General features: G+C 44.3%; 1 protein-coding gene across 1 annotated transcript in view; it reads left to right on the top strand.

The window, feature by feature from the left end:
• LOC139557789 (plexin-B1-like) overlaps positions 1-23891 on the top strand; it is a 99197-nt gene extending 75306 nt beyond the window's left edge. The window contains exons 14-38 of the mRNA XM_071372972.1: positions 91-184; positions 267-433; positions 529-680; positions 786-891; positions 1013-1149; positions 1308-1484; positions 1569-1803; positions 3851-4093; positions 4201-4377; positions 4592-4740; positions 5201-5301; positions 5564-5781; positions 5972-6150; positions 6289-6355; positions 10778-10924; positions 11098-11266; positions 11478-11581; positions 11925-12009; positions 12441-12607; positions 12733-12893; positions 17135-17282; positions 17486-17550; positions 17826-17901; positions 18049-18123; positions 22157-23891. Coding sequence (XP_071229073.1) covers positions 91-184; positions 267-433; positions 529-680; positions 786-891; positions 1013-1149; positions 1308-1484; positions 1569-1803; positions 3851-4093; positions 4201-4377; positions 4592-4740; positions 5201-5301; positions 5564-5781; positions 5972-6150; positions 6289-6355; positions 10778-10924; positions 11098-11266; positions 11478-11581; positions 11925-12009; positions 12441-12607; positions 12733-12893; positions 17135-17282; positions 17486-17550; positions 17826-17901; positions 18049-18123; positions 22157-22261 — 3504 coding nt within the window. The 3' untranslated portion in view covers positions 22262-23891. The remainder of the gene's footprint in view (positions 1-90; positions 185-266; positions 434-528; positions 681-785; positions 892-1012; positions 1150-1307; positions 1485-1568; positions 1804-3850; positions 4094-4200; positions 4378-4591; positions 4741-5200; positions 5302-5563; positions 5782-5971; positions 6151-6288; positions 6356-10777; positions 10925-11097; positions 11267-11477; positions 11582-11924; positions 12010-12440; positions 12608-12732; positions 12894-17134; positions 17283-17485; positions 17551-17825; positions 17902-18048; positions 18124-22156) is intronic.
• The last annotated feature ends 496 nt before the right edge of the window (positions 23892-24387 follow it).

Below are 24387 nucleotides of genomic sequence, written 5' to 3'. Positions count from 1 at the left end.
ATGTTTTTTGAAGAGTGATATTTCAGCTATGCAGGAAAGCTATGATTACGTTCACGGCTAAGACTGACTTATTTTGTCATGTTGTTGCAGTACGCCTATACTGCCTTTGTGGAGGAGTACGATGCCGTGATCAATGTGAGGAGGAGAGACACCTTTCAGATTGATAGTGCTGACGACCTTCATGGTAGGTTACAAAGGAGAAGAACTATTGATGTAGATCTGTGCTGTTGTTGGGTCGTTGACTTCTGGTATCCTCTTTGTTCCAGTGACGTTGTTTAACTGCTCTGTGGGCCGGTCAGACTGCAGCCGGTGTCGTACGGCTGATCAGAAGTACGGCTGTGTGTGGTGCGGGGGAACTCGTTCCAGATGCAGTTTCCGGGACTCCTGCGCTGGCGAGATCAAGCAGTCTTGCCCAGCACCCGTCATCCACTTTGTGAGGCTTGATTTGGGTCATTGTCTTTTCATGTGTTTTCGTCTTCAGACAGTGAAATAAGCTCGTTTGTTGACTTCTCCATGACTGTGTTGCAGATGGAGCCCATCTCTGGACCAGTAGATGGTGGTACTGTGGTGACCATCTCAGGCTCCAATCTGGGACAGAAAGCTGAAGACATCCAGAACTCTGTCACTTTAGCTGGTGTCCCCTGCACGGTCATCAACAGCAGATATGAGATCTCCTCAAGGTATGTTGTTCTTATGCAAAAAGGTTTATTTCTTCTATATTCTGCATCTCTAGTTGTATCTGCATTCAGAGTAGCAACCTGCTTTAATCCTCCATTGTTCTGTAGGATTGTGTGTGAGACCACAGCCAGTGGGGGACAGAAGAGTGGCCAGGCCTCAGTCGAGGTGAGAGGAGGAGGACTTGGATTCTCCGGTCAAAGGTTCAGCTTCCAGGTAACTATAACAGACTTTGTTATCTTCTATTAAAATGCTGATCTAGCCGAGTGGACAATACTGGCCCTCAAATGAAGTCTGATCAAGTTTTCTTTTCTAATGCCCCTTCTCTTCTCCCCAGGACCCAGTTCTGATGGAGATAGCCCCTCATAAGGGGCCCAAGGCTGGGGGCTCTGCGTTGACCGTAATGGGCCAGAGCCTGAAGACTGGACACCTCAGTGAGGTCAGCGTGCTGATTGGAGGGGTCCCATGCCTCATGTGAGTCTCTTACGTATCTGTAACATTCAGTCACCAGATCAAACAGTGGTGTCTGCGTTATGTGAGAGAATTCATAATTAATTTGTCAGTTTCCTCAATAAAGGCCCTGTAATATTCTGTAGCAGTAGTTGTGATATCTGGTTCAACTCATTCTCTAGCTCCTCGGAGGTCATGGATGACCAGATTACATGTATGACTGGTGGCAGCAACAGAACCGGAGCACATGGAATCACTGTCCGGTTTGGTAGAGCAGAGCGCCATCTAGAGGGAGACATTTACTATTACACCTCAGACCCTAACGTAACCATGGCTACACCCTCCAAAAGCTTTCTCAGGTGGGTGGGACACTGTCACTCACAACACATTGTGTCAGAAATATATACCATTTTGTTATTAAAGTCTTCTCTCTGTGTGTCCAGTGGTGGAAGACTAATACGTGTGTCCGGACAAAACCTGGATGTAGTCCAGGAGCCCAGAATCCGGGTGACCGTTAGTCCTCTGGAGTCCCTCTCTCCGAGGAAGAACAGGAGGACGAGGAGGAGCAGCAGAGACGGAGAGAGTAGAGTGAGATGTAGAGAAATCCCACTCAAGAGGCAAAGACGGATAGTTCCTGAGCCAGACTGTCCTGAAGACATGCTCTGTGTTGTCAAACAGGTAAACTGGAAATGCACGTTGAGTCCTTTAATATGATGTTCAGTTGTCTCCTTGCTTCCATTGAGGGATAGACACTCTTTTCTTTGATAATGTCGTGTAATGTATCACCGTAAAGTTGAGAATCATTCACTGCTTTCCCTAAATAGCAAAGGGCAAAACATCCTTACTCTTTTTGCTGCAAAAAATATCATGTTTCTATGTGCTTGATCTATAAATCAACTCCTCTGTCTCATCTCTCCCTCTCCAGTTTATAAATCAACTCTTCTGTCTCATTTCTCCCTCTCCAGTTTATAAATCAACTCCTCTGTCTCATCTCTCCCTCTCCAGTTTATAAATCAACTCCTCTGTATCATTTCTCCCTCTCCAGTTTATAAATCAACTCCTCTGTCTCATTTCTCCCTCTCCAGTTTATAAATCAACTCCTCTGTCTCATCTCTCCCTCTCCAGTTTATAAATCAACTCCTCTGTCTCATCTCTCCCTCTCCAGTTTATAAATCAACTCCTCTGTATCATTTCTCCCTCTCCAGTTTATAAATCAACTCCTCTGTCTCATTTCTCCCTCTCCAGTTTATAAATCAACTCCTCTGTCTCATCTCTCCCTCTCCAGTTTATAAATCAACTCCTCTGTCTCATCTCTCCCTCTCCAGTTTATAAATCAACTCCTCTGTCTCATCTCTCCCTCTCCAGTTTATAAATCAACTCCTCTGTCTCATCTCTCCCTCTCCATTTTATAAATCAACTCCTCTGTCTCATCTCTCCCTCTCCAGTTTATAAATCAACTCCTCTGTCTCATTTCTCCCTCTCCAGTTTATAAATCAACTCCTCTGTATCATCTCTCCCTCTCCAGTTTATAAATCAACTCCTATGTATCATCTCTCCCTCTCCAGTTTATAAATCAACTCCTCTGTCTCATTTCTCCCTCTCCAGTTTATAAATCAACTCCTCTGTATCATCTCTCCCTCTCCAGTTTATAAATCAACTCCTCTGTCTCATTTCTCCCTCTCCAGTTTATAAATCAACTCCTCTGTATCATCTCTCCCTCTCCAGTTTATAAATCAACTCCTCTGTATCATCTCTCCCTCTCCAGTTTATAAATCAACTCCTCTGTCTCCTCTCTCCCTCTCCAGTTTATAAATCAACTCCTCTGTCTCATCTCTCCCTCTCCAGTTTATAAATCAACTCCTCTGTATCATCTCTCCCTCTCCAGTTTATAAATCAACTCCTCTGTCTCCTCTCTCCCTCTCCAGTTTATAAATCAACTCCTCTGTCTCATCTCTCCCTCTCCAGTTTATAAATCAACTCCTCTGTCTCATTTCTCCCTCTCCAGTTTATAAATCAACTCCTCTGTATCATCTCTCCCTCTCCAGTTTATAAATCAACTCCTCTGTCTCATCTCTCCCTCTCCAGTTTATAAATCAACTCCTCTGTATCATCTCTCCCTCTCCAGTTTATAAATCAACTCCTCTGTATCATCTCTCCCTCTCCAGTTTATAAATCAACTCCTCTGTATCATCTCTCCCTCTCCAGTTTATAAATCAACTCCTCTGTCTCATTTCTCCCTCTCCAGTTTATAAATCAACTCCTCTGTATCATCTCTCCCTCTCCAGTTTATAAATCAACTCCTCTGTATCATCTCTCCCTCTCCAGTTTATAAATCAACTCCTCTGTATCATCTCTCCCTCTCCAGTTTATAAATCAACTCCTCTGTATCATCTCTCCCTCTCCAGTTTATAAATCAACTCCTCTGTATCATCTCTCCCTCTCCAGTTTATAAATCAACTCCTCTGTATCATCTCGCCCTCTCCAGTTTATAAATCAACTCCTCTGTCTCATCTCTCCCTCTCCAGTTTATAAATCAACTCCTCTGTCTCATCTCTCCCTCTCCAGTTTATAAATCAACTCCTCTGTCTCATCTCTCCCTCTCCAGTTTATAAATCAACTCCTCTGTCTCATCTCTCCCTCTCCAGTTTATAAATCAACTCCTCTGTATCATCTCTCCCTCTCCAGTTTATAAATCAACTCCTCTGTCTCATCTCTCCCTCTCCAGTTTGAGACGCACTGCGCCGTGAGCAGCTCCTCTCTGATGCTGTGCCCTACGCCTGCCGTGGGGACGGAGGCCCACAATGCCCGGGTCAAGGTGGACTTCCTACTGGATAACCTGCACTTTGACTTCAGCGCTGTGGGCAGCGGGGCATTCAGTTACGAGCTCAACCCCATCCTAATCCCACTGAACCAGAATGACCCCAGCAAACCCTACCAGCACAAACCTGGCAGCATCATCTCTGTGGAGGTGTCTGCTACATCCCATCTCTCCTACCATAACAGCTTCTGCAACAGTTTTTCAGAGCCTCTGAGTGTTGTCTGTTTTTGTCTAATATCGGTATTGTTCTGAATCAGGGGGAGAACCTGGACCTGGCCATCTTTAAGGAGGAGGTGGTGGCTCTTATCGGGGATGGGGTGTGCTCGGTGAAGACCTTGACCCATAACCACCTCTACTGTGAGCCTCCATCCCAGCAGCCCTCAGTGATGGCCAGCAAGAAGCAGGAGGGCATGGATTCTCTCCCCGAGTTCACTGTACGTCCTCACTCCTTGGGTCACCACTGTTGAAATTGGAAATCAGAGAGGGCACGTCTTACATTTTGGAGGATAGTCACACCAGTAACTCTGAATGTGATGAGTAATGCTTTTGCTGGATGATCTAGTGACTATAGTTGTGGTGATAGTAGGGTTGAGATGTATAAAACACTTCAATCCTCCCACTCTAAAATCCACCGCTGTTTTGTCCCAGGTCCAGATGGGCAACCTGAACTTCTCCCTGGGCAGAGTGCAGTATGACACCCAGGTCCAGTCCACCTTCCCCCTGGAGGCCCAGGTGGGCGTGGGGGTGGGGGCCTCCATCGTAGCCCTCATCGTCCTCATCATAGTGCTCATATACAGGTGGGTGTGGGGGTGGGGCCTCCTCATTGTCCTCATCATAGTGGTCATATACAGGTGGGTGTGGGGCCTCCATCGTAGCCCTCATCATCCTCGTGATAGTGGTCATATACAGGTGGGTGTGGGGCCTCTATCGTAGCCCTCATCATCCTCGTGATAGTGGTCATATACAGGTGGGGGTGGGGCCTGCATCGTAGCCCTCATCATCCTCGTCATAGTGGTCATATACAGGTGGGGGTGGGGCCTGCATCGTAGCACTCATCATCCTCGTCATAGTGGTCATATACAGGTGGGGGTGGGGCCTGCATCGTAGTTCTCATCATCCTCGTCATAGTGCTCATATACAGGTGGGTGTCGACACAGTCACTGTAGTCTACCAAGTATAAACCATTTCATCTGTTCAAAGTAATGCTCGGTATACTGGATGTGAGCTCTTCTGTCTGTCCATATGTCTCTCTGTCAGGAGGAAGAGCAAACAGGCCGTGAGGGACTACAAGAAGGTCCAGATTCAGCTGGAGAATCTGGAGACCAGTGTGAGGGACCGCTGCAAGAAGGAGTTCACTGGTATGATAAAGCACCAGAAGCAATACATTCACATATAAATGTTTTATTTCTTTATTTAACTTATATTTAACCTTGTTATTCTTGTTGAGATAAACATCTATTTTTCAAGAGAGACCTGGACATAACAGCATCTTATATCTCAAAAACCTAAAGTGGACTTAAATAAGGAAGGTTTTTCGGGTGTAGGTTACATATGCTTTTGTTAAAAAGATTCTCATTCTATCTCAATGTGGTTTATTTCCCTCCCTCTTCCTCTGTGCAGACCTGATGACTGAAATGATGGACTGTTCCAGTGACCTGGTGGGTTCTGGTATCCCCTTCCTGGACTACAGGGCGTATGCAGAGCGCATTTTCTTCCCTGGCCACCGGGAGTCACCACTGAGGCGAGAGTTGGACGTGCCGGAGTGCCGTAGACAGACGGTGGAGCAGGGGCTGGTTCAGTTGTCCAACCTCCTCAACAGCAAACTATTCCTCACCACGGTAACCTCAACTGACTCTGAATAAGTATGATGTCCAGTCTCTTTTGTTGTTGACTGAACTCGAACTACCTCAATGGCATTCAGACTCTAAAACATCTACAGTAATATCACAGTAATATCATAATGCATATATTTAATGCTTCTCTTTCACCGTGTCACTGTTTTGACCCCTTTGTGTCCCTCTCTCCCAGTTCATCCACACCCTGGAGGTGCAGCGGACCTTTTCGCCTCGGGACCGGGCTTACGTGGCCTCCCTGCTCACCGTGGCCCTGCATGGGAAGCTGGAGTACTTCACTGACATCCTGAAGACTCTGCTCAACGACCTGGTGGTGCAGTACATGGCCAAGAACCCCAGACTGATGCTGCGAAGGTGAGGGGGATGATCAGTAGATGGTCTCCTCAGTCTTGGTAATGACAGGCTTCTCGCGAGGTCTTCTAAGGTCTGTTGTGGATGGGTTTTCTTATCAATATCAGACACATTCATATTGAATATGTTGTCCTGTTTCAGAACTGAGTCAGTGGTGGAGAAGCTGCTGACCAACTGGATGTCCATGTGTCTGTTTACCTTCCTGAGGGTGAGTCTCTCAGCCTGCCATGTCCCCATTCACCCCCTGTCTCCTTACTAAAGAGACAGAGAACCATGTCCCCATTCACCCCCCTGTCTCCTTACTAAAGAGACAGAGAACCATGTCCCCATTCACCCCCCTGTCTCCTTACTAAAGAGACAGAGAACCATGTCCCCATTCACCCCCCTGTCTCCTTACTAAAGAGACAGAGAACCATGTCCCCATTCACCCCCCTGTCTCCTTACTAAAGAGACAGAGAACCATGTCCCCATTCACCTCCCTGTCTCCTTAATAAAGAGACAGAGAACCATGTCCCCATGTCCCCATTCACCCCCCTGTCTCCTTACTAAAGAGACAGAGAACCATGTCCCCATTCACCCCCCTGTCTCCTTACTAAAGAGACAGAGAACCATGTCCCCATTCACCCCCCTGTCTCCTTACTAAAGAGACAGAGAACCATGTCCCCATTCACCCCCCTGTCTCCTTACTAAAGAGACAGATAACCATGTCCCCATTCACCCCCCTGTCTCCTTACTAAAGAGACAGAGAACCATGTCCCCATTCACCCCCCTGTCTCCTTACTAAAGAGACAGAGAACCATGTCCCCATTCACCCCCCTGTCTCATTACTAAAGAGACAGAGAACCATGTCCCCATTCACCCCCTGTCTCCTTACTAAAGAGACAGTTAGAGAACCATGTCTCTATTCACCCCCTGTCTCCTTACTAAAGAAACAGAGAAACATGTCCCCATTCACCCCCCTGTCTCCTCACTAAAGAGACAGAGAACCATGTCCCCATTCACCCCCTGTCTCCTCACTAAAGAGACAGAGAACCATGTCCCCATTCACCTCCCTGTCTCCTTAATAAAGAGACAGAGAACCATGTCCCCATGTCCCCATTCACCCCCCTGTCTCCTTACTAAAGAGACAGAGAACCATGTCCCCATTCACCCCCCTGTCTCCTTACTAAAGAGACAGAGAACCATGTCCCCATTCACCCCCCTGTCTCCTTACTAAAGAGACAGAGAACCATGTCCCCATTCACCCCCCTGTCTCCTTACTAAAGAGACAGATAACCATGTCCCCATTCACCCCCCTGTCTCCTTACTAAAGAGACAGAGAACCATGTCCCCATTCACCCCCCTGTCTCCTTACTAAAGAGACAGAGAACCATGTCCCCATTCACCCCCCTGTCTCATTACTAAAGAGACAGAGAACCATGTCCCCATTCACCCCCTGTCTCCTTACTAAAGAGACAGTTAGAGAACCATGTCTCTATTCACCCCCTGTCTCCTTACTAAAGAAACAGAGAAACATGTCCCCATTCACCCCCCTGTCTCCTCACTAAAGAGACAGAGAACCATGTCCCCATTCACCCCCTGTCTCCTCACTAAAGAGACAGAGAACCATGTCCCCATTCACCCCCTGTCTCCTTACTAAAGAGACAGAGAACCATGTCCCCATTCACCTCCCTGTCTCCTTACTAAAGAAACAGAGAACCATGTCCCCATTTACCTCCCTGTCTCCTTACTAAAGAGACAGAGAACCATGTCCCCATTCACCCCCCTGGTCTCCTCACTAAAGAAACAGAGAACCATGTCCCCATTCACCTCCCTGTCTCCTTACTAAAGAGACAGAGAACCAGGTCCCCATTCACCCCCCTGTCTCCTTACTAAAGAGACAGAGAACCATGTTCCCATTCACCCCCTGGTCTCCTTACTAAAGAGACAGAGAACCATGTCCCCATTCACCCCCTGTCTCCTTACTAAAGAGACAGAGAACCATGTCCCCATTCACCCCCTGTCTCCTCACTAAAGAGACAGAGAACCATGTCCCCATTCACCCCCTGTCTCCTTACTAAAGAGACAGAGAACCATGTCCCCATTCACCCCCTGTCTCCTCACTAAAGAGACAGTTAGAGAACCATGTCCCCATTCACCCCCCTGTCTCCTTACTAAAGAGACAGAGAACCATGTTCCCATTCACCCCCTGGTCTCCTTACTAAAGAGACAGAGAACCATGTCCCCATTCACCCCCTGTCTCCTTACTAAAGAGACAGAGAACCATGTCCCCATTCACCCCCTGTCTCCTCACTAAAGAGACAGAGAACCATGTCCCCATTCACCCCCTGTCTCCTTACTAAAGAGACAGAGAACCATGTCCCCATTCACCTCCCTGTCTCCTTACTAAAGAAACAGAGAACCATGTCCCCATTTACCCCCTGTCTCCTTACTAAAGAGACAGAGAACCATGTCCCCATTCACCCCCCTGTCTCCTCACTAAAGAGACAGAGAACCATGTCCCCATTCACCCCCCTGTCTCCTTACTAAAGAGACAGAGAACCATGTCCCCATTCACCCCCTGTCTCCTTACTAAAGAGACAGAGAACCATGTCCCCATTCACCTCCCTGTCTCCTTACTAAAGAAACAGAGAACCATGTCCCCATTTACCCCCTGTCTCCTTACTAAAGAGACAGAGAACCATGTCCCCATTCACCCCCCTGTCTCCTCACTAAAGAGACAGAGAACCATGTCCCCATTCACCCCCCTGTCTCCTTACTAAAGAGACAGAGAACCATGTCCCCATTCACCCCCTGTCTCCTTACTAAAGAGACAGAGAACCATGTTCCCATTCACCCCCTGGTCTCCTTACTAAAGAGACAGTTAGAGAACCATGTCTCTATTCACCCCCCTGTCTCCTTACTAAAGAAACAGAGAACCATGTCTCCATTCACCTCCCTGTCTCCTTACTAAAGAGACAGTTAGAGAAACCATGTCTCCATTCACCTCCCTGTCTCCTTACTAAAGAGACAGTTAGAGAAACCATGTCTCCATTCACCTCCCTGTCTCCTTACTAAAGAGACAGTTAGAGAAACCATGTCTCCATTCACCTCCCTGTCTCCTTAATAAAGAGACCGTTAGAGAACCATGTCCCCATTCACCCCCCTGTCTCCTTACTAAAGAGACAGAGAACCATGTCCCCATTCACCCCCCTGTCTCCTTACTAAAGAGACAGAGAACCATGTCCCCATTCACCCCCCTGTGTCTCGTTACTAAAGAGACAGAGAACCATGTCCCCATTCACCCCCTGGTCTCATTACTAAAGAGACAGAGAACCATGTCCCCATTCACCCCCCTGTCTCCTTACTAAAGAGACAGAGAACCATGTCCCCATTCACCCCCCTGTCTCCTTACTAAAGAGACAGAGAACCATGTCTCCATTCACCCCCTGTCTCCTTACTAAAGAGACAGAGAACCATGTCCCCATTCACCCCCTGTGTCTCCTTACTAAAGAGACAGAGAACCATGTCCCCATTCACCCCCCTGTCTCCTTACTAAAGAGACAGATAACCATGTCCCCATTCACTCCCTGTCTCCTCACTAAAGAGACAGAGAACCATGTCCCCATTCACCCCCTGTGTCTCCTTACTAAAGAGACAGAGAACCATGTCCCCATTCACCCCCCTGTCTCCTTACTAAAGAGACAGAGAACCATGTCCCCATTCACCCCCCTGTCTCCTTACTAAAGAGACAGAGAACCATGTCCCCATTCACCCCCCTGTCTCCTTACTAAAGAGACAGAGAACCATGTCCCCATTCACCCCCTGGTCTCCTTACTAAAGAGACAGTTAGAGAACCATGTCCCCATTCACCCCCTGTCTCCTCACTAAAGAGACAGAGAACCATGTCCCCATTCACTCCCTGTCTCCTCACTAAAGAGACAGAGAACCATGTCCCCATTCACCCCCTGGTCTCCTTACTAAAGAGACAGTTAGAGAACCATGTTCCCATTCACCCCCTGGTCTCCTTACTAAAGAGACAGTTAGAGAACCATGTCCCCATTCACCCCCCTGTCTCCTTACTAAAGAGACAGAGAACCATGTCCCCATTCACTCCCTGTCTCCTCACTAAAGAGACAGAGAACCATGTCCCCATTCACCCCCCTGTCTCCTTACTAAAGAGACAGAGAACCATGTCCCCATTCACCCCCTGTCTCCTTACTAAAGAGACAGATAACCATGTCCCCATTCACTCCCTGTCTCCTCACTAAAGAGACAGAGAACCATGTCCCCATTCACCCCCCTGTCTCCTTACTAAAGAGACAGAGAACCATGTCCCCATTCACCCCCTGTCTCCTTACTAAAGAGACAGAGAACCATGTCCCCATTCACCCCCCTGTCTCCTTACTAAAGAGACAGAGAACCATGTTCCCATTCACCCCCTGTCTCCTTACTAAAGAGACAGTTAGAGAAACCATGTCTCCATTCACCTCCCTGTCTCCTTACTAAAGAGACAGTTAGAGAAACCATGTCTCCATTCACCTCCCTGTCTCCTTAATAAAGAGACCGTTAGAGAACCATGTCCCCATTCACCTCCCTGTCTCCTTACTAGAGACCGTTAGGGAACCATGTCTCTGTGTTGTGTTATTAGGACACTGCAGGGGAATCCTTCTACATGCTGTTCAGAGCCATTAAACACCAGGTGGACAAGGGACCGGTGGACGTCGTGACAGGAAAGGCCAAGTATACACTCAACGACAACAGGCTGCTCCGCGAGGACGTAGATTACAAAACCCTGGTGAGAGCACAGCACACACAAACCCTGATGTCCCTTTACCACTAATACACATCTACATGCAAGGCTTTCTGTTGCATTACAAAGCAGAGGCTGGAAAGGAAGGAGTTATGCAGCATGGTGAAGTAGTCCTAGTTTCAGGATAGTGGTATAATGATCCACCATTAACCTTTCAGACACTGAATGTCCTCATGCCAGCGACAGGCAACGCTGGCGAGCCGCAGACGGCTCCTGCCAAGGTGCTGGACTGTGACACCATAACCCAGGTGAAGGAGAAGCTCCTGGAACAAGCATGGAAGGGCATGTCCTTCTCCCAGAGGCCCCACACAGACTCTCTCCACCTGGGTGAGCCTCCGCTACAGCTCTCTGTCATTCACTGTTCAATATGAAAAGGTGACATCCTCGTCCATCCTGGCATGCCAGGTCGAAGTCAAGCCAAATAACATGTATCCAAGTTAATGGACATACTATAGAATTGACAAAGCCAACAGAATCCTTCCTTGGTCGTGACATTTATAATGAACGGTTTCATTTTCTGTATTGTGTCCTTGATCAGAGTGGCGTGCGGGCACGGCAGGTCACCTGATTCTGTCTGACGAGGACCTGACGTCAGTGGTGCAGGGCTCCTGGAAACGCCTCAACACCCTGCAGCATTACAAGGTCAGACACAGCAGGCCACACATCCCATCACATTATATCCCTCCCTATCCCCCTAAAAGGGATAGTTCGACATTTTGGCTATAAAGCCCTTTTTTTCTTCTAACATGCTAGCTGCTCCTGCAGACTTTGTCATTGTGCAAACATCAGTTAGCAATGCCTCCAGAAACTACCTTGAAATTGCACACAGAGACATACAAATGGTATCCATGAATTCATCTGACTCTGGGGAAGTAGATAAAATGTGTAACAATCCCTTTAAACAGAATGACTAACTACATCACTGTAAAGTCTCCTTTTTGTTACTTTGTTAACTTGATTTCATGATTTCACAAATGGTCTGCAGGTTCCGGATGGAGCCACTGTTGCACTGGTACCCCGGAACACCAAACACGTCCACAATGACAGCCATGATTACATTCCTGGAGAGAGTGAGTCTGCACAATGACAGCCATGATTACATTCCTGGAGAGAGTGAGTCTGCACAATGACAGCCATGATTACATTCCTGGAGAGAGTGAGTCTGCACAATGACAGCCATGATTACATTCCTGGAGAGAGTGAGTCTGCACAATGACAGCCATGATTACATTCCTGGAGAGAGTGAGTCTCAACTAATTTATAATCTAGGGCAGCATGGTCATAGGATAGTGTTTAGCATCAACAGAACACAACAACCACATTCAGACAATTCACACAAGATTATTTTGTTACGGTGTGATACTGTATAACTAGCAATGGTGTTTTTCTGAAGAAACTGCCCTTCAACTGCATAAGGGTGACCTTACCTTATCTACCAAGACTAGGTCAGAGATGGCTTGCAGGGGCACTATATGACCATGCGTGTTCCTCTGTCTTACAGAGACACCCATGTTGGACGATGGGGACGAGGGAGGCGTGAAGCTCTGGCACCTGGTGAAAGCCAACGAGGAGCCAGACCTTCCCAAACACAGGCGTGGCAGCCTGAGGGAGAGAGAGAGGGCCAAAGCCATCCCTGAGATCTACCTCACCCGCCTACTCTCCATGAAGGTGCCAGAATGCCCATGCAACACAATCCCACACACACATAGGCTCAACCACAAACAGTATTTGTAACAATTTACACTCAACATTTGCACATATTTATTCCCATAACTTCCTGCTCTCCCTCCCAGGGCACACTGCAGAAGTTTGTGGATGACTTGTTCACAGTGATCCTGAGCACTAACCAGCCAGTTCCCATGGCTGTCAAGTACTTCTTTGACCTGCTGGATGAGCAGGCTCTGCAGCACAACATCACAGACTCTGAGACCATCCACATCTGGAAGACTAACAGGTAACAACTCAGCACTACTACTGGTTCATTTGCTTGCAAACACTGAAGTGTTTCCTATCTTTTATAATAATAGCAACCAATACAGATCAGGGCCTCGTCATTAAAGGAAAGGTTCACCCATTTTGAATGTTATATTGTTTTTGTGCGTCTCTGAGTGACGTTCTATCTATTTTCTGGGTAATTTCATGTTATGTGTATCTGAGTTATTGGCGTTCAAGCAGGCAGAAATCCGTCCGGTGTGACGTAGCACCGTGATAAAGTCTCTCTCATTACACTGGAAGTTAATAGGAATATGACTTTTAGATGGTGAAAACGTCTTTTATACATGTCAGATTTCAATACTGACCAATGTCATAACTCAGGAGGACGTTTTCTCTTGAATTAGCCATTGATCATATTTTTTGCGATATTCTTAACTCGAGAAATGTGTAATTTAATGGAGGGTCCAGCACATGTTTTCCTATTTGTCTGCCTCTTTAGTCCAGGGTGCATTGCATGGTGCGTTGCCAGAGATATTATAGAAAGGAGATAGAAATCTCCCCACACAACAGACTGTCGACCAATCTCGTTCACGTTGTCATGCTGCGTCACACAGTTGCTAAACTAATCGTAACACAGTCCCTTCTTAAAGTCAGTGTATATATGGAGAAACGTCTATTTTTCTTTAAAGTACGTAATGTTACGATTCCAAAGCTATACGATACTACAGATAGCAAGATAATTAAAATCAAATAAAATGTTATGAGTCACATGCGCCGAATACAACAGGTGTAAACCTTACAGTAAAATGCTTACTTACGAGCCCCTAAACAACGATGCAGTTAAAAAAAATATGGATAAGAATAAGAAATCAAAAGTAACAAGTAATTAAAGAGCAGCAGTAAAATAACAATAGCGAGACTATATACAAGGGGTTACCGGTACAGAGTCAATGTGCGGGGGAACAGGTTAATTGAGGTAATATATACGTGTAGGTAGAGTTATTAAAGTGACTGCATAGATGATAACAACAGAGAGTAGCAGTGGTGTAAAAGAAGGGGGTGATGCAAATAGTCTGGGTAGCCATTTGATTAGGTGTTCAGGAGTCTTTCTGCTTGGGGGGTAGGAGCTGTTTAGAAGCCTCTTGGACCTAGACTTGGCGCTCCGGTATGACTAGGGTGGCTTGAGTCTTTGACAATTTGTAGGGCCTTCCTCTGACACCGCCTGGTATAGAGGTCCTGGATGGCAGGAAGCTTGGCCCCAGTGATGTACTGGGCCGTTCGCACTACCCTCTGTAGTGCCATGCGGTCGGAGGCCGAGCAGTTGCCATACCAGGCAGTGATGCAACTAGTCAGGATGCTCTCGATGGTGCAGCTGTAGAAACTTTTGAGGATCTGAGGTCCCATGCCAAATCTGTTTAGTCTCCTAAAAAGGTTTTGTCGGGCCCTCTTCACGACTGTCTTGGTGTGCCTTGGACCATGTTAGTTTGTTGGTGATGTGGACACCAAGGAACTTGAAGCTCTCAACCTGCTCCACTGCAGCCCCGTCGATGAGAATGGGTGGGTGCTCGGTCCTATTTTTCCTGTAGTCCACAATCATCTTCTTTGTCCTGATCACGTTGAGGGAGAGGTTGTTGTACTGGCACCACACGGCCAGGTCTCTGACCTCCTCCCTATGGGCTGTCTCATCGTTGTCGGTGATCAGGCCTACCACTGTTGTGTCATCGGAGTTGTGCCTGGCTGTGCAGTCATGAGTGAACAGGGAGTACAGGAGGGGACTGAGCACGCACCCCTGAGGGGCCCCTGTGTTGAGGATCAGCGTGGCGGATGTGTTGTTACCTACCCTTACCACCTGGGGGTGGCCCATCAGGAAGTCCAGGATCCAGTTGCAGAGGGAGGTGTTTAGTCCCAGGGTCCTTTGCTTATTGATGAACTTTGAGGGCACTATGGTGTTGCATGCTGAGCTGTAGTCATTGAATAGCATTCTCACATAGGTGTTCCTTTTTTCCAGGTGGGAAAGGGCAGTGTGGAGTGCAGTAGAGATTGTATCTTCTGTGGATCTGTTGGGGCAAGTATGCACATTGGAGTGGGTCTAGGGGTTCTGGGATAATGGTGTTGATGTGAGCCATGACCAGCCTTTCAAAGCACTTCATGGCTACAGACGTGAGTGCTACGGGTCGGTAGTCATTTAGGAAGGTTATCTTAGTGTTCTTGGGAACAGACTTTATGGTGGTCTGCTTAAAACATATTGGTATTACAGACCCGGACAGGGAGTGGTTGAAAATGTCAGTGAAGCTGTCATGCTCGCAGTACACATCCTGGTAATCCATCTGGCCCTGCGGTCTTGTGAATGTTGACCTGTTTAAAGGTCTTACTCACATCGACTGCGGAGAGCGTGATCACAGTCTTCCGGAACAGCTGGTGCTCTCATGCATGTTTCTGTGTTATTTGCCTTGAAGCGAGCATAGAAGTAGTTTAGCTCGTCTGGTAGGCTCGTGTCACTGGGCAGCTCTCGGCTGTGCTTCCCTTTGTAGTCTGTAATGGTTTGCAAGCCCTGCCACATCCGACGAGCGTCAGAGCCGGTGTAGTACGATTCGATCTTAGTCCTGTATTTACACTTTGTCTGTTTGATGGTTCGTCGGAGGGCGTAGCAGGATTTCTTATAAGCTTCCGGGTTAGAGTCCCGCTCCTTGAAAGTGGCAGCTCTAGCCTTTAGCTCAGTGCGGATGTTGCCTGTAATCCATGGCTTCTGGTTGGGGTATGTACGTACGGTCACTGTGGGGACGACATCGTCAATGCACTTATTGATGATGCCAATGACTGATGTGGTGTACTCGTCAATGCCATCGGATGGAATCCCGGAACATATTCCAGTCTGTGCTAGCAAAACAGTAATGTAGCTTAGCATCTGCTTCATATGACAACTTTTTTATTGATCTAGTCACTGGTGCTTCCTGCTTAAATTTTTTATGGAATCAGGAGGATATAATTATGGTCAGATTTGCCAAATGGAGGGCAAGGGAGAGCTTTGTATGCGTCTCTGTGTGTGGAGTGAAGGTGGTCCAGAGTTTGTTTTCTCCTCTGGTTGCACATTTAACATGCTGATAGAAATTTGGTAAAACAGATTTAAGTTTACCTGCATTAAAGTCCCCAGCTACTAGGAGCGCCACCTCTGGGTGAGCGTTTTCTTGTTTGCTTATGGCGGAATACAGCTCGTTCAATGCTGTCTTAGTGCCAGCCTCTGACTGTGGTGAAAACTCTCTAGGTAGATAGTGTGGTCTACAGCTTATCATGAGATACTCTACCTCAGGCGAGCAATAGCTCGAGTCTTCCTTAGATATCGTGCACCAGCTGTTATTTACAAAAATACATAGTCCGCCGCCCTTTGTCTTACCAGATGCCGCTGTTCTATCCTGCCGGTGCAGAGTATAGCCAGCCAGCTGTATGTTGATAGTGTCGTCATTCAGCCACGACTCCGTGAAGCATAAGATATCACAGTTTTGAATATCCCGTTGGTAGTGTAATCTTCCACGTAGATCATCTATTTTATTGTCCAAAGATTGCACGTTTGCTAGTAGAATGGAAGGAAGTGGGGGTTTATTCGATTGCCTACGAATTCTCAGAAGGCAGCCCACCCTCTGGACCCTTTTTCTCTGCCTCCTCTTCACACAAATCGCGGGGATCTGGGTCTGTTCCCGAGAAAGCAGTATATCGTTCGCGTCGGCCTCGTCAGACTCGTTAAAGGAAAAAAAGGATTCTGCCAGTCCGTGGTGAATTATCGCAGTCCTGATGTCCAGAAGTTATTTTCGGTCATAAGAGACGGTAGCGGCAACATTATGTACAAAACACGTAAAAAAATAAGTTGCAAATAAACTAACAAAATAACACAATCGGTTGGGGCACATGAAACGTCTGCCTTCTCCTGCGCCATCTTACTTACATTATTATTACAATTATCTCACATCTCTGAAAATATTTGTAATGTTGAAGTTCTTGTTGAGGAAATTTGTGCTAATGTTAGATTTTTGAGCTAGCGCTCAATAGAATCCCATTCACTCCTTGAATGAGCTTGTCCCAGAATCGCCCAGAATGCACCGAGTGGCCCATTGACGTAGCATGGGCAACATTACTCATCTTCTCAAAAGTACATCTGCCATTGCGAATGTTAGACTCCACTCTGTGAGGCACGTTGGTCTACAGGTTGAACATGGTGAGATTGTAGACTCCTAAATTGATTGAGCTAATTGTTTGTTTTCCCACCAGTTTACCCCTGAGGTTCTGGATTAACATCCTGAAAAACCCTCAGTTCATCTTTGACGTTCAGGCATCAGACCACGTGGACGCTGTGTTGTCTGTCATAGCCCAGACCTTCATGGACTCCTGTACCATTGCAGAGCACAAGCTGGGCAGGGTGAGACAAACACGAAGAGGAGACATTACTGAGGAGGTTAAGGGCCTGGGGGAATGGAAGGTCTAGCAGAAATGAAGTTGAAAGTAGAGATGCCAAGGGGGGATTGAATGAAGAATAGAGAGAGAGAATGAGAGCATGCAGGTTCTCAACACTCATGGAACTGTACTGTGTTTTGAGTAGAACATTTTATTTTTTCCTTCTAGGACTCTCCTATCAACAAGTTGCTGTATGCCAGAGATATCCCACGGTACAAGCAGATGGTAGAGAGGTGAGAATACGACCCTGGGCAAGGCAGAGAGGGCACAGCCAATGGAGCGGGCTCACTGAGCATGCAGGGATTCTTCTGGGGAGAGTCTGTCGGCTTGGCAGCACACACCACTGCCGTAGCTATATAGGGAATTCATGTCAGAAGAATTGTAATGTATTCATTTGCATGAAATTGATGAATTAGTGTTGTATGAGACATGGATAGCATATGGATATTATGGAGGGTGCAATAATCTCAGATGCCCATTCCTTCACTACCCCCCCCCCTCCTTTCAGATACTATGCTGACATCAGGCAGACCATTTCTGCCAGTGACCAGGAAATGAATTCTGCACTTGCAGAACTGTCTCGAGTATGTTACATTTTAAAATAACTACACCTTGGTGCATGTTTTGAGGTTAATATTGTGCTGTAGGTCTTAGGTTGTTTTTCTATAGATCACATAGAAGTTCTGTACCAACAAAGTTTTACTGAGTATTTCCACCTTGTTTCTTTACAGAATTATGCTGGCGAGGTGAACTACCTTGTGGCCCTGCATGAGCTGTATAAGTACATCAACAAGTACTATGATGAGGTGAGTCCTTTCTATCCATCGAGGCTTTTCAGCCCCTTCCTTGTAATTTCCATTAGATGTTATTAAGCTAGCTGAGATAAACAAAAGCAATTGTCTGTCTTAAAGTAACTGTCCAGTGTTTCCAGATTTCTCTAATATGACCTATAATTAATTACAATATGAGTGAAATAGTTTTTCTTCCAAATAGTTTTGATTAAGTATGTTAAAAGAAGCGAGTAGACCGCTGAGAATGACATCATGTTCAATGAGGAAATAGCAAGCATTTTTTAAATCGGTCTGTTTCAGATATACATGTTTTTCAATTTATGCGTTGGCCACAAATAAGAGTATAGGATGAGTCAGCAACATTATTTGGGTATGAGTTAAAACTTCTACTTGGTACTCATCCCGGATCCGGGAGCACCCTCATCAGTAAAAAAGCTGACTAGCATAGCCTAGCATAGCGCCACAAGTAAATACTAGCATCTAAATATCATGAAATCACAAGTCCAAGACACCAGATGAAAGATACACATCTTGTGAATCCAGCCATCATTTCTGATTTTTAAAATGTTTTACAGGGAAGACACAATATGTATTTCTATTAGCTAACCACGATAGCAAAAGACCCAACTTTTTTTCCCCACCATTTTTTTACTGCATAGGTAGCTATCACAAATTCGACCAAATAAAGATATAAATAGTCACTAACCAAGAAACAACTTCATCAGATGACAGTCTGATAACATATTTATTGTATAACATATGTTTTGTTCGAAAAATGTGCATATTTCAGGTATAAATCATAGTTTTACATTGCAGCCACCATCACAACTCTCACCAAAGCAACTAGAATAACTACAGAGAGCAACGTGAATTACCTAAATACTCATCATAAAACATTTATGAAAAATACAGTGTACAGCAAATGAAAGACAAACATCTTGTGAATCCAGCCAATATTTCAGATTTTTTAAGTGTTTTACAGCGAAAACACAATATAGCATTATATTAGCTTACTACAATAGCCTACCACACAGCCCCATTCATTCAACATAACGTTGGCGATAGCGAATAAACCAGCAAAATATATTAATTTTTTCACTAACCTTCTCAAACTCCATCAGATGACAGTCCTATAACATCATATTACACAATACATAAATGGTTTGTTCGAAAATGTGCATATTTAGCGGTACAATTCGTGGTTGAACAATGTGAATAGTAGCCAAACTGCAAACAAAATGTCGGGAGAAATCTTGGAGAGGCACCTAATCTAATCAATAACTAATCATAAACTTGACTAAAAAATACAGGTTGGACAGCAAATTAAAGATACACTAGTTCTTAATGCAACCGCTGTGTTAGATTTTTAAAATTAACGTTACTACGACATACAGCTTACGTTATAGCGAGACCGCCCCGAAATTAATGGCGGAATATTAGTCTGAACAATTTCGACAGATATACGAATTAACATCATAAATTGTTCCTACTATTTGATGAGCTTCCATCAGAATCTTTTACAAGTTGTCCTTTGTCCAGAATAATCGTTGTTTGGTTGTAGAAGGTCGTCTTCAACTGTGTAATTAGCAGCAAACGTTAGCCATGTGGCGCATAAGTGGCCAACTCAGCATAACGCTGAACAAAGAAAATACCGAAAATCGCATTAAACTGATATAAACTGATATAACTCGGTTTAAAATAACTACATTATGATGTTTTTAACACATATATCAAATTAAATCAGAGCCGGAGATATCTAACTTATAAAACGAAAGCTTTTCAGAGCGCGATGGAGAGGTCCTTCCTGCGTCAGGTCAAACCATGAAAAGACCAGTCCTTCCGTTCCAACCTTGTTCCGCCTCAGATCTAGCTAGACACCCCATTCCAATTCTCACTGCCTACTGACATCTAGGGGAAGGCGTATGCAGTGCATGTCGACCCATAGATTACATGCAAATTTATAAACTGACCCTGGAACAGAGCCCCCGATTTCAGATTTTTCAGTTCCTGACAGGAAGTTTGCTGCAAAATTAGTTCTGTTTTACTCACAGATATAATTCAAACGGTTTTAGAAACTAGAGAGTGTTTTCTATCCAATAGTAATAATAATATGCATATTGTACGAGCAAGAATTGAGTACGAGGCAGTTTAATTTGGGAATGAATTTTTACAAAGTGGAAATGGCGCCCCCCCTATTGACAAAAGGTTAACAGAATATTAACTTTTAATCAATAATGGCTTTTGATCGTCTTGAATGGCCTTTTCTATTCAAAACTTTGGAAGCTTTTAACTTTCCAGCTGAAATAATACATTTAATAAAAAATATATTGTATAAATATCCTAAAGCAAAAATATACACAAATAATACGTTATTGGATTTTTTTCAGAATACTCAAAAATCTCAGGTTATAAAATGAACGTGGAATAATCAAAATAATGGCAATAGGAAAAAGGAAAAGAATAACTGATGAATTAAATCCTTTAAATGGACCACAAAAAATATGAAATATTTAGGATGCTTAATAATTGACAATAATCAACAAATATATAAAGATAATTCATATTGTTGAGTAATGGAATAAAGTTGAGATTTAATTCAATTGAATAATATTCCCAAAAATCTTATAGGTAGAATAAACCTCTTTAGAATGGCATGGCTGCCAAAGTTTTTGTATCAATTTTCTGTATTATTTTTGGTAATAGCAATTACCCCACCGAAGACATTCTTTAAAAAAGTATACTCGATCATTATAGACTTTATATGGGCACATAAAATTCTTAGAATAAAAATACAAGTTTTACATCTTCTTAAGTCTGAGGGAGGTTTTAACCTTCCAGACTTGGAATTGTATCAACTCGCTACCCAAGGCTTTTACTTGCGACATATAGTTAAGAACACTATAACGATATGGAAGAAAATGAAAAATATTTTACAAGAACCAATATCACTCCCTAGAAACACAACCTTACGGAATAATCCTTGGAGACCTTTTCAGAATGAATCAAGAAATAGGCCCACATGGAAATCAAAAGGCATAGAAACCGTAATTGACTTGGTAACCGAAAATTTTAAAAATCCATGACAGGATTAAAGAGTCATTTTGTACTGACCAATGTAGATAATTTCAAATACATGCAACTTAAAAGTTACAAATCACCAAATGTCGATTTGAAATCTTTTGGACATCAGAGCAACCTTGAGGGAATCTTATATGAGTCAGATTAGGATGTTCATATGAAAGATCTACAAAACCTTGCAGACCATATCCACCTGACAATCTCTTAGAAAACAATATAAACTGTTGGAACCAAGATTTAAAAAGAACTGATATTGGCATAAAATGGAGGGAGAGTTGGAGCATAACTAATGAAATTACAGTTAACGGCAATGTACGCTCCAGTATAAACGAATGTACAGAATGTATTATACATAAGACAAAATTCATAAATTATACAGCACAACGGCAGAGTCATGTTGGAAAAGTGTAAAACTAATAAAGACTGAATAATCCATTCTTTCTGGGAATGCCATTAAGTTCGGGAAGTTGTGGGAGAAGCTAGAACGTTTGCTGTTGGAAGTATTACAATATAAACTTACTTTTAATCCATCTGTCTGCATATTTCAAGACATGACATATAGGGTGTAGTGAGATACCCAATGGTCTGGACGATTCGCTTCTCATCACTCATCTTGAAAAAACGTATACTAAAATCTTGGAAGTCAATCAATCCCCCATCATTGACACAATGGAAAAATCTAATTATTTATGATTTAAATATTGCAATAGCATGGACGACTGAGACAAAAAAATGTTTTAGACCAAGTTACAAACAATAATGCACGAGGGATGGGGGTGTGAGCAGGCTGGTCTGGACAGATGAGATGTAGTCATTGTTTGTATGTGTCTGTAAGTTGTCATTCGTACGTATGAGTTTGTTTTTGGAATGTAAAAAAATGAAGAAAGTGAAAAATAAAAATAAAAATTTTAAATGTGAGATTTTCACTGGACAGTTACTTGAACCTGTTATTGGTACTCCCTCCTCCCAGATCATCACTGCTCTAGAGGAGGACTCTACAGCTCAGAAGATGCAGCTGGGATACAGGCTCCAGCAGATCTCGGCTGCCGTGGAGAATAAAGTCACTGACCTATGATGACAGAGTGGCCCTGAGACAGGGGACAGGCCGCGACACTGAGATGACAGAGTGGCCCTGAGACAGAGGACAGGCCACAACACCGAGATGACACAGTGGCCCTGAGACAGGGGACAGGCCGCAACACTGAGGAGAAGACAACTGCTGAGATGAGTAGTCCCAAATGAAAGAAATGTGTGAAAAGGAGGAAGACAGTGAAAGGAACATACAGGGTGTTTTTTCATACAGGGTGTGATTTCATACAGGGTGAGATTTCCCTCTCTTTTTGGCAGACTGAAGGAAGGAAAGAAGGGAGATGGTCGAGGGGCACTCAATAGCCACATCCTCGTGGACTTCCTGATCATAGATTCTCCTGATGAGCTGCACAGGACATTTCCATGGCAACCTGACTACATTTTCCCGCTACTGCTCAGTGTGTAGATACATAGACATTATTCTGAGTAAGTAAGCAAAGCCCTGTTGAACTCTGCATGGCTGCAGAGTCTCTGCAACAGGAAGTCAGTCTTACTGGGAGGAAGTTTATAAAGCTTACAGCACTTGAGAGAACTGAATAGCAGTTAGTGCATTGACGCTATTGTCATCGAATGCCTCCTGTTTCTTTGAATCACGTTTTCTAAGTCTTACTTTTTATTATATAGCTAACATTTACAGACATTGTGTGATGTTTCCGACAAGCTCAATGAGAGATAGTATTGTCTTCACTCCTCTTCACTCCCATCGGTGTTTTTTGGCTATACACAAATGTAAGTCTGTTTCATGTAGTACCTTTGCCCCTACTGGTCACCCAGCTTTGGAATTCTGTATGATTTGAATGTTCCTTGCCAATATCATGTATAATCTAGACTACAAGTAATTGTTGTGCATTTCTAAAGGCAGTTCTATGTTTCCCTATAACTACAGTAGCCAAACTGATTGTGTCTGACCTAATGCTGAGATTATGATAGACATCTCTACCCTAAACCTCCAGAGACAAATCTCAGCTACTTAATGTTTTATCCCCAGCACTGTGCCAGACTACACTACACATTATCTTTCACTGGCAGACCAGAAGGTGCTCTCACAGCTTTCGTGAGCAGCAGGAGGTAGTAATCAAACACAACAATTCATAGAACTAAATGTGGTGGAAGAGTTCAGAAAATGCCTGGTTATCATGCAAATATTTTGTTCATTCTGACATTTTGATTATTCAACTATCTGTAGTTGTTCCGGATCGCAGGTTTTAGGTCACTGGTTATTTGAACAAATCACGATTTAGCAGGGTGTAAGCATCTTTTGAAATTCGAAAGGGCAGGGGACATTTGGCCCATAGATTTGACCGAAACTTGCAGAGTGAGTGGGGTGAAGCTACCGCCCTGCATCCTCTCCTTGTTCAAGTATCTTTTCTCATACAGTACTTTATGAAAGTATTCACACCCCTTGATTTTTTTCCAGATTTTGTTGTTTCTTTTTTCACATGTTGTTGTGTTACAGCCTGAATCTTTTTGTCACTGGCCTACACACAATACCCCATAATGTCAAAGTGGAATTATGTTTTTCGAAAGCTGAAATGTCTTGAGTCGATAATTATTGAACCCCTTTGTTATGGCAAGCCTAAATAAGTTCAGAAGTAAACATTTACTTATAAAAGTCACTCTGTGTGCAACTATAGTGTCTTTTTGTATGACTATCTCATCTCTGTACCCCACACATACAATTATCTGTAAGGTCCCTCAATCAAGCAGTGAATTTCAAACACCGATTCAACCAAGACCAGGGAGGTTTTCCAATGCCTCGCAAAGAATGGCACCTATTGGTAGATGGGTAAAAAAACTGACATTGAATATCCCTTTGAGCATGGTGAAGTTATTCATTACACTTCGGATGTTCTTTCAATACATCCAGTCACTACAAAGATACAAGTGACCTTCCTAACTCAGTTGCCAGAGAGGAAGGAAACCGCTCAGGGGTTTTACCATGAGGCAAATAGAGTGGAAATAATGGCTATAATAGGAGAAAACTGAGGATGGTTCAACAACATTTTAGTTACTCCACAATACTAACCTAATTGACAGAGTGAAAAGAAGGAAGCCTGTACAGAATCAAAAATATTCCAAAACATGCATCCTGTTTGCAACAAGGCACTAAAG

The sequence above is a fragment of the Salvelinus alpinus genome, chromosome 28 (genome assembly GCF_045679555.1).
Source record: "Salvelinus alpinus chromosome 28, SLU_Salpinus.1, whole genome shotgun sequence".
Classification (NCBI taxonomy): Eukaryota; Metazoa; Chordata; class Actinopteri; order Salmoniformes; family Salmonidae; genus Salvelinus; species Salvelinus alpinus.
Note: the sequence above shows the minus strand (reverse complement) of the source record. Positions and strands in the feature narration are given on the sequence as shown.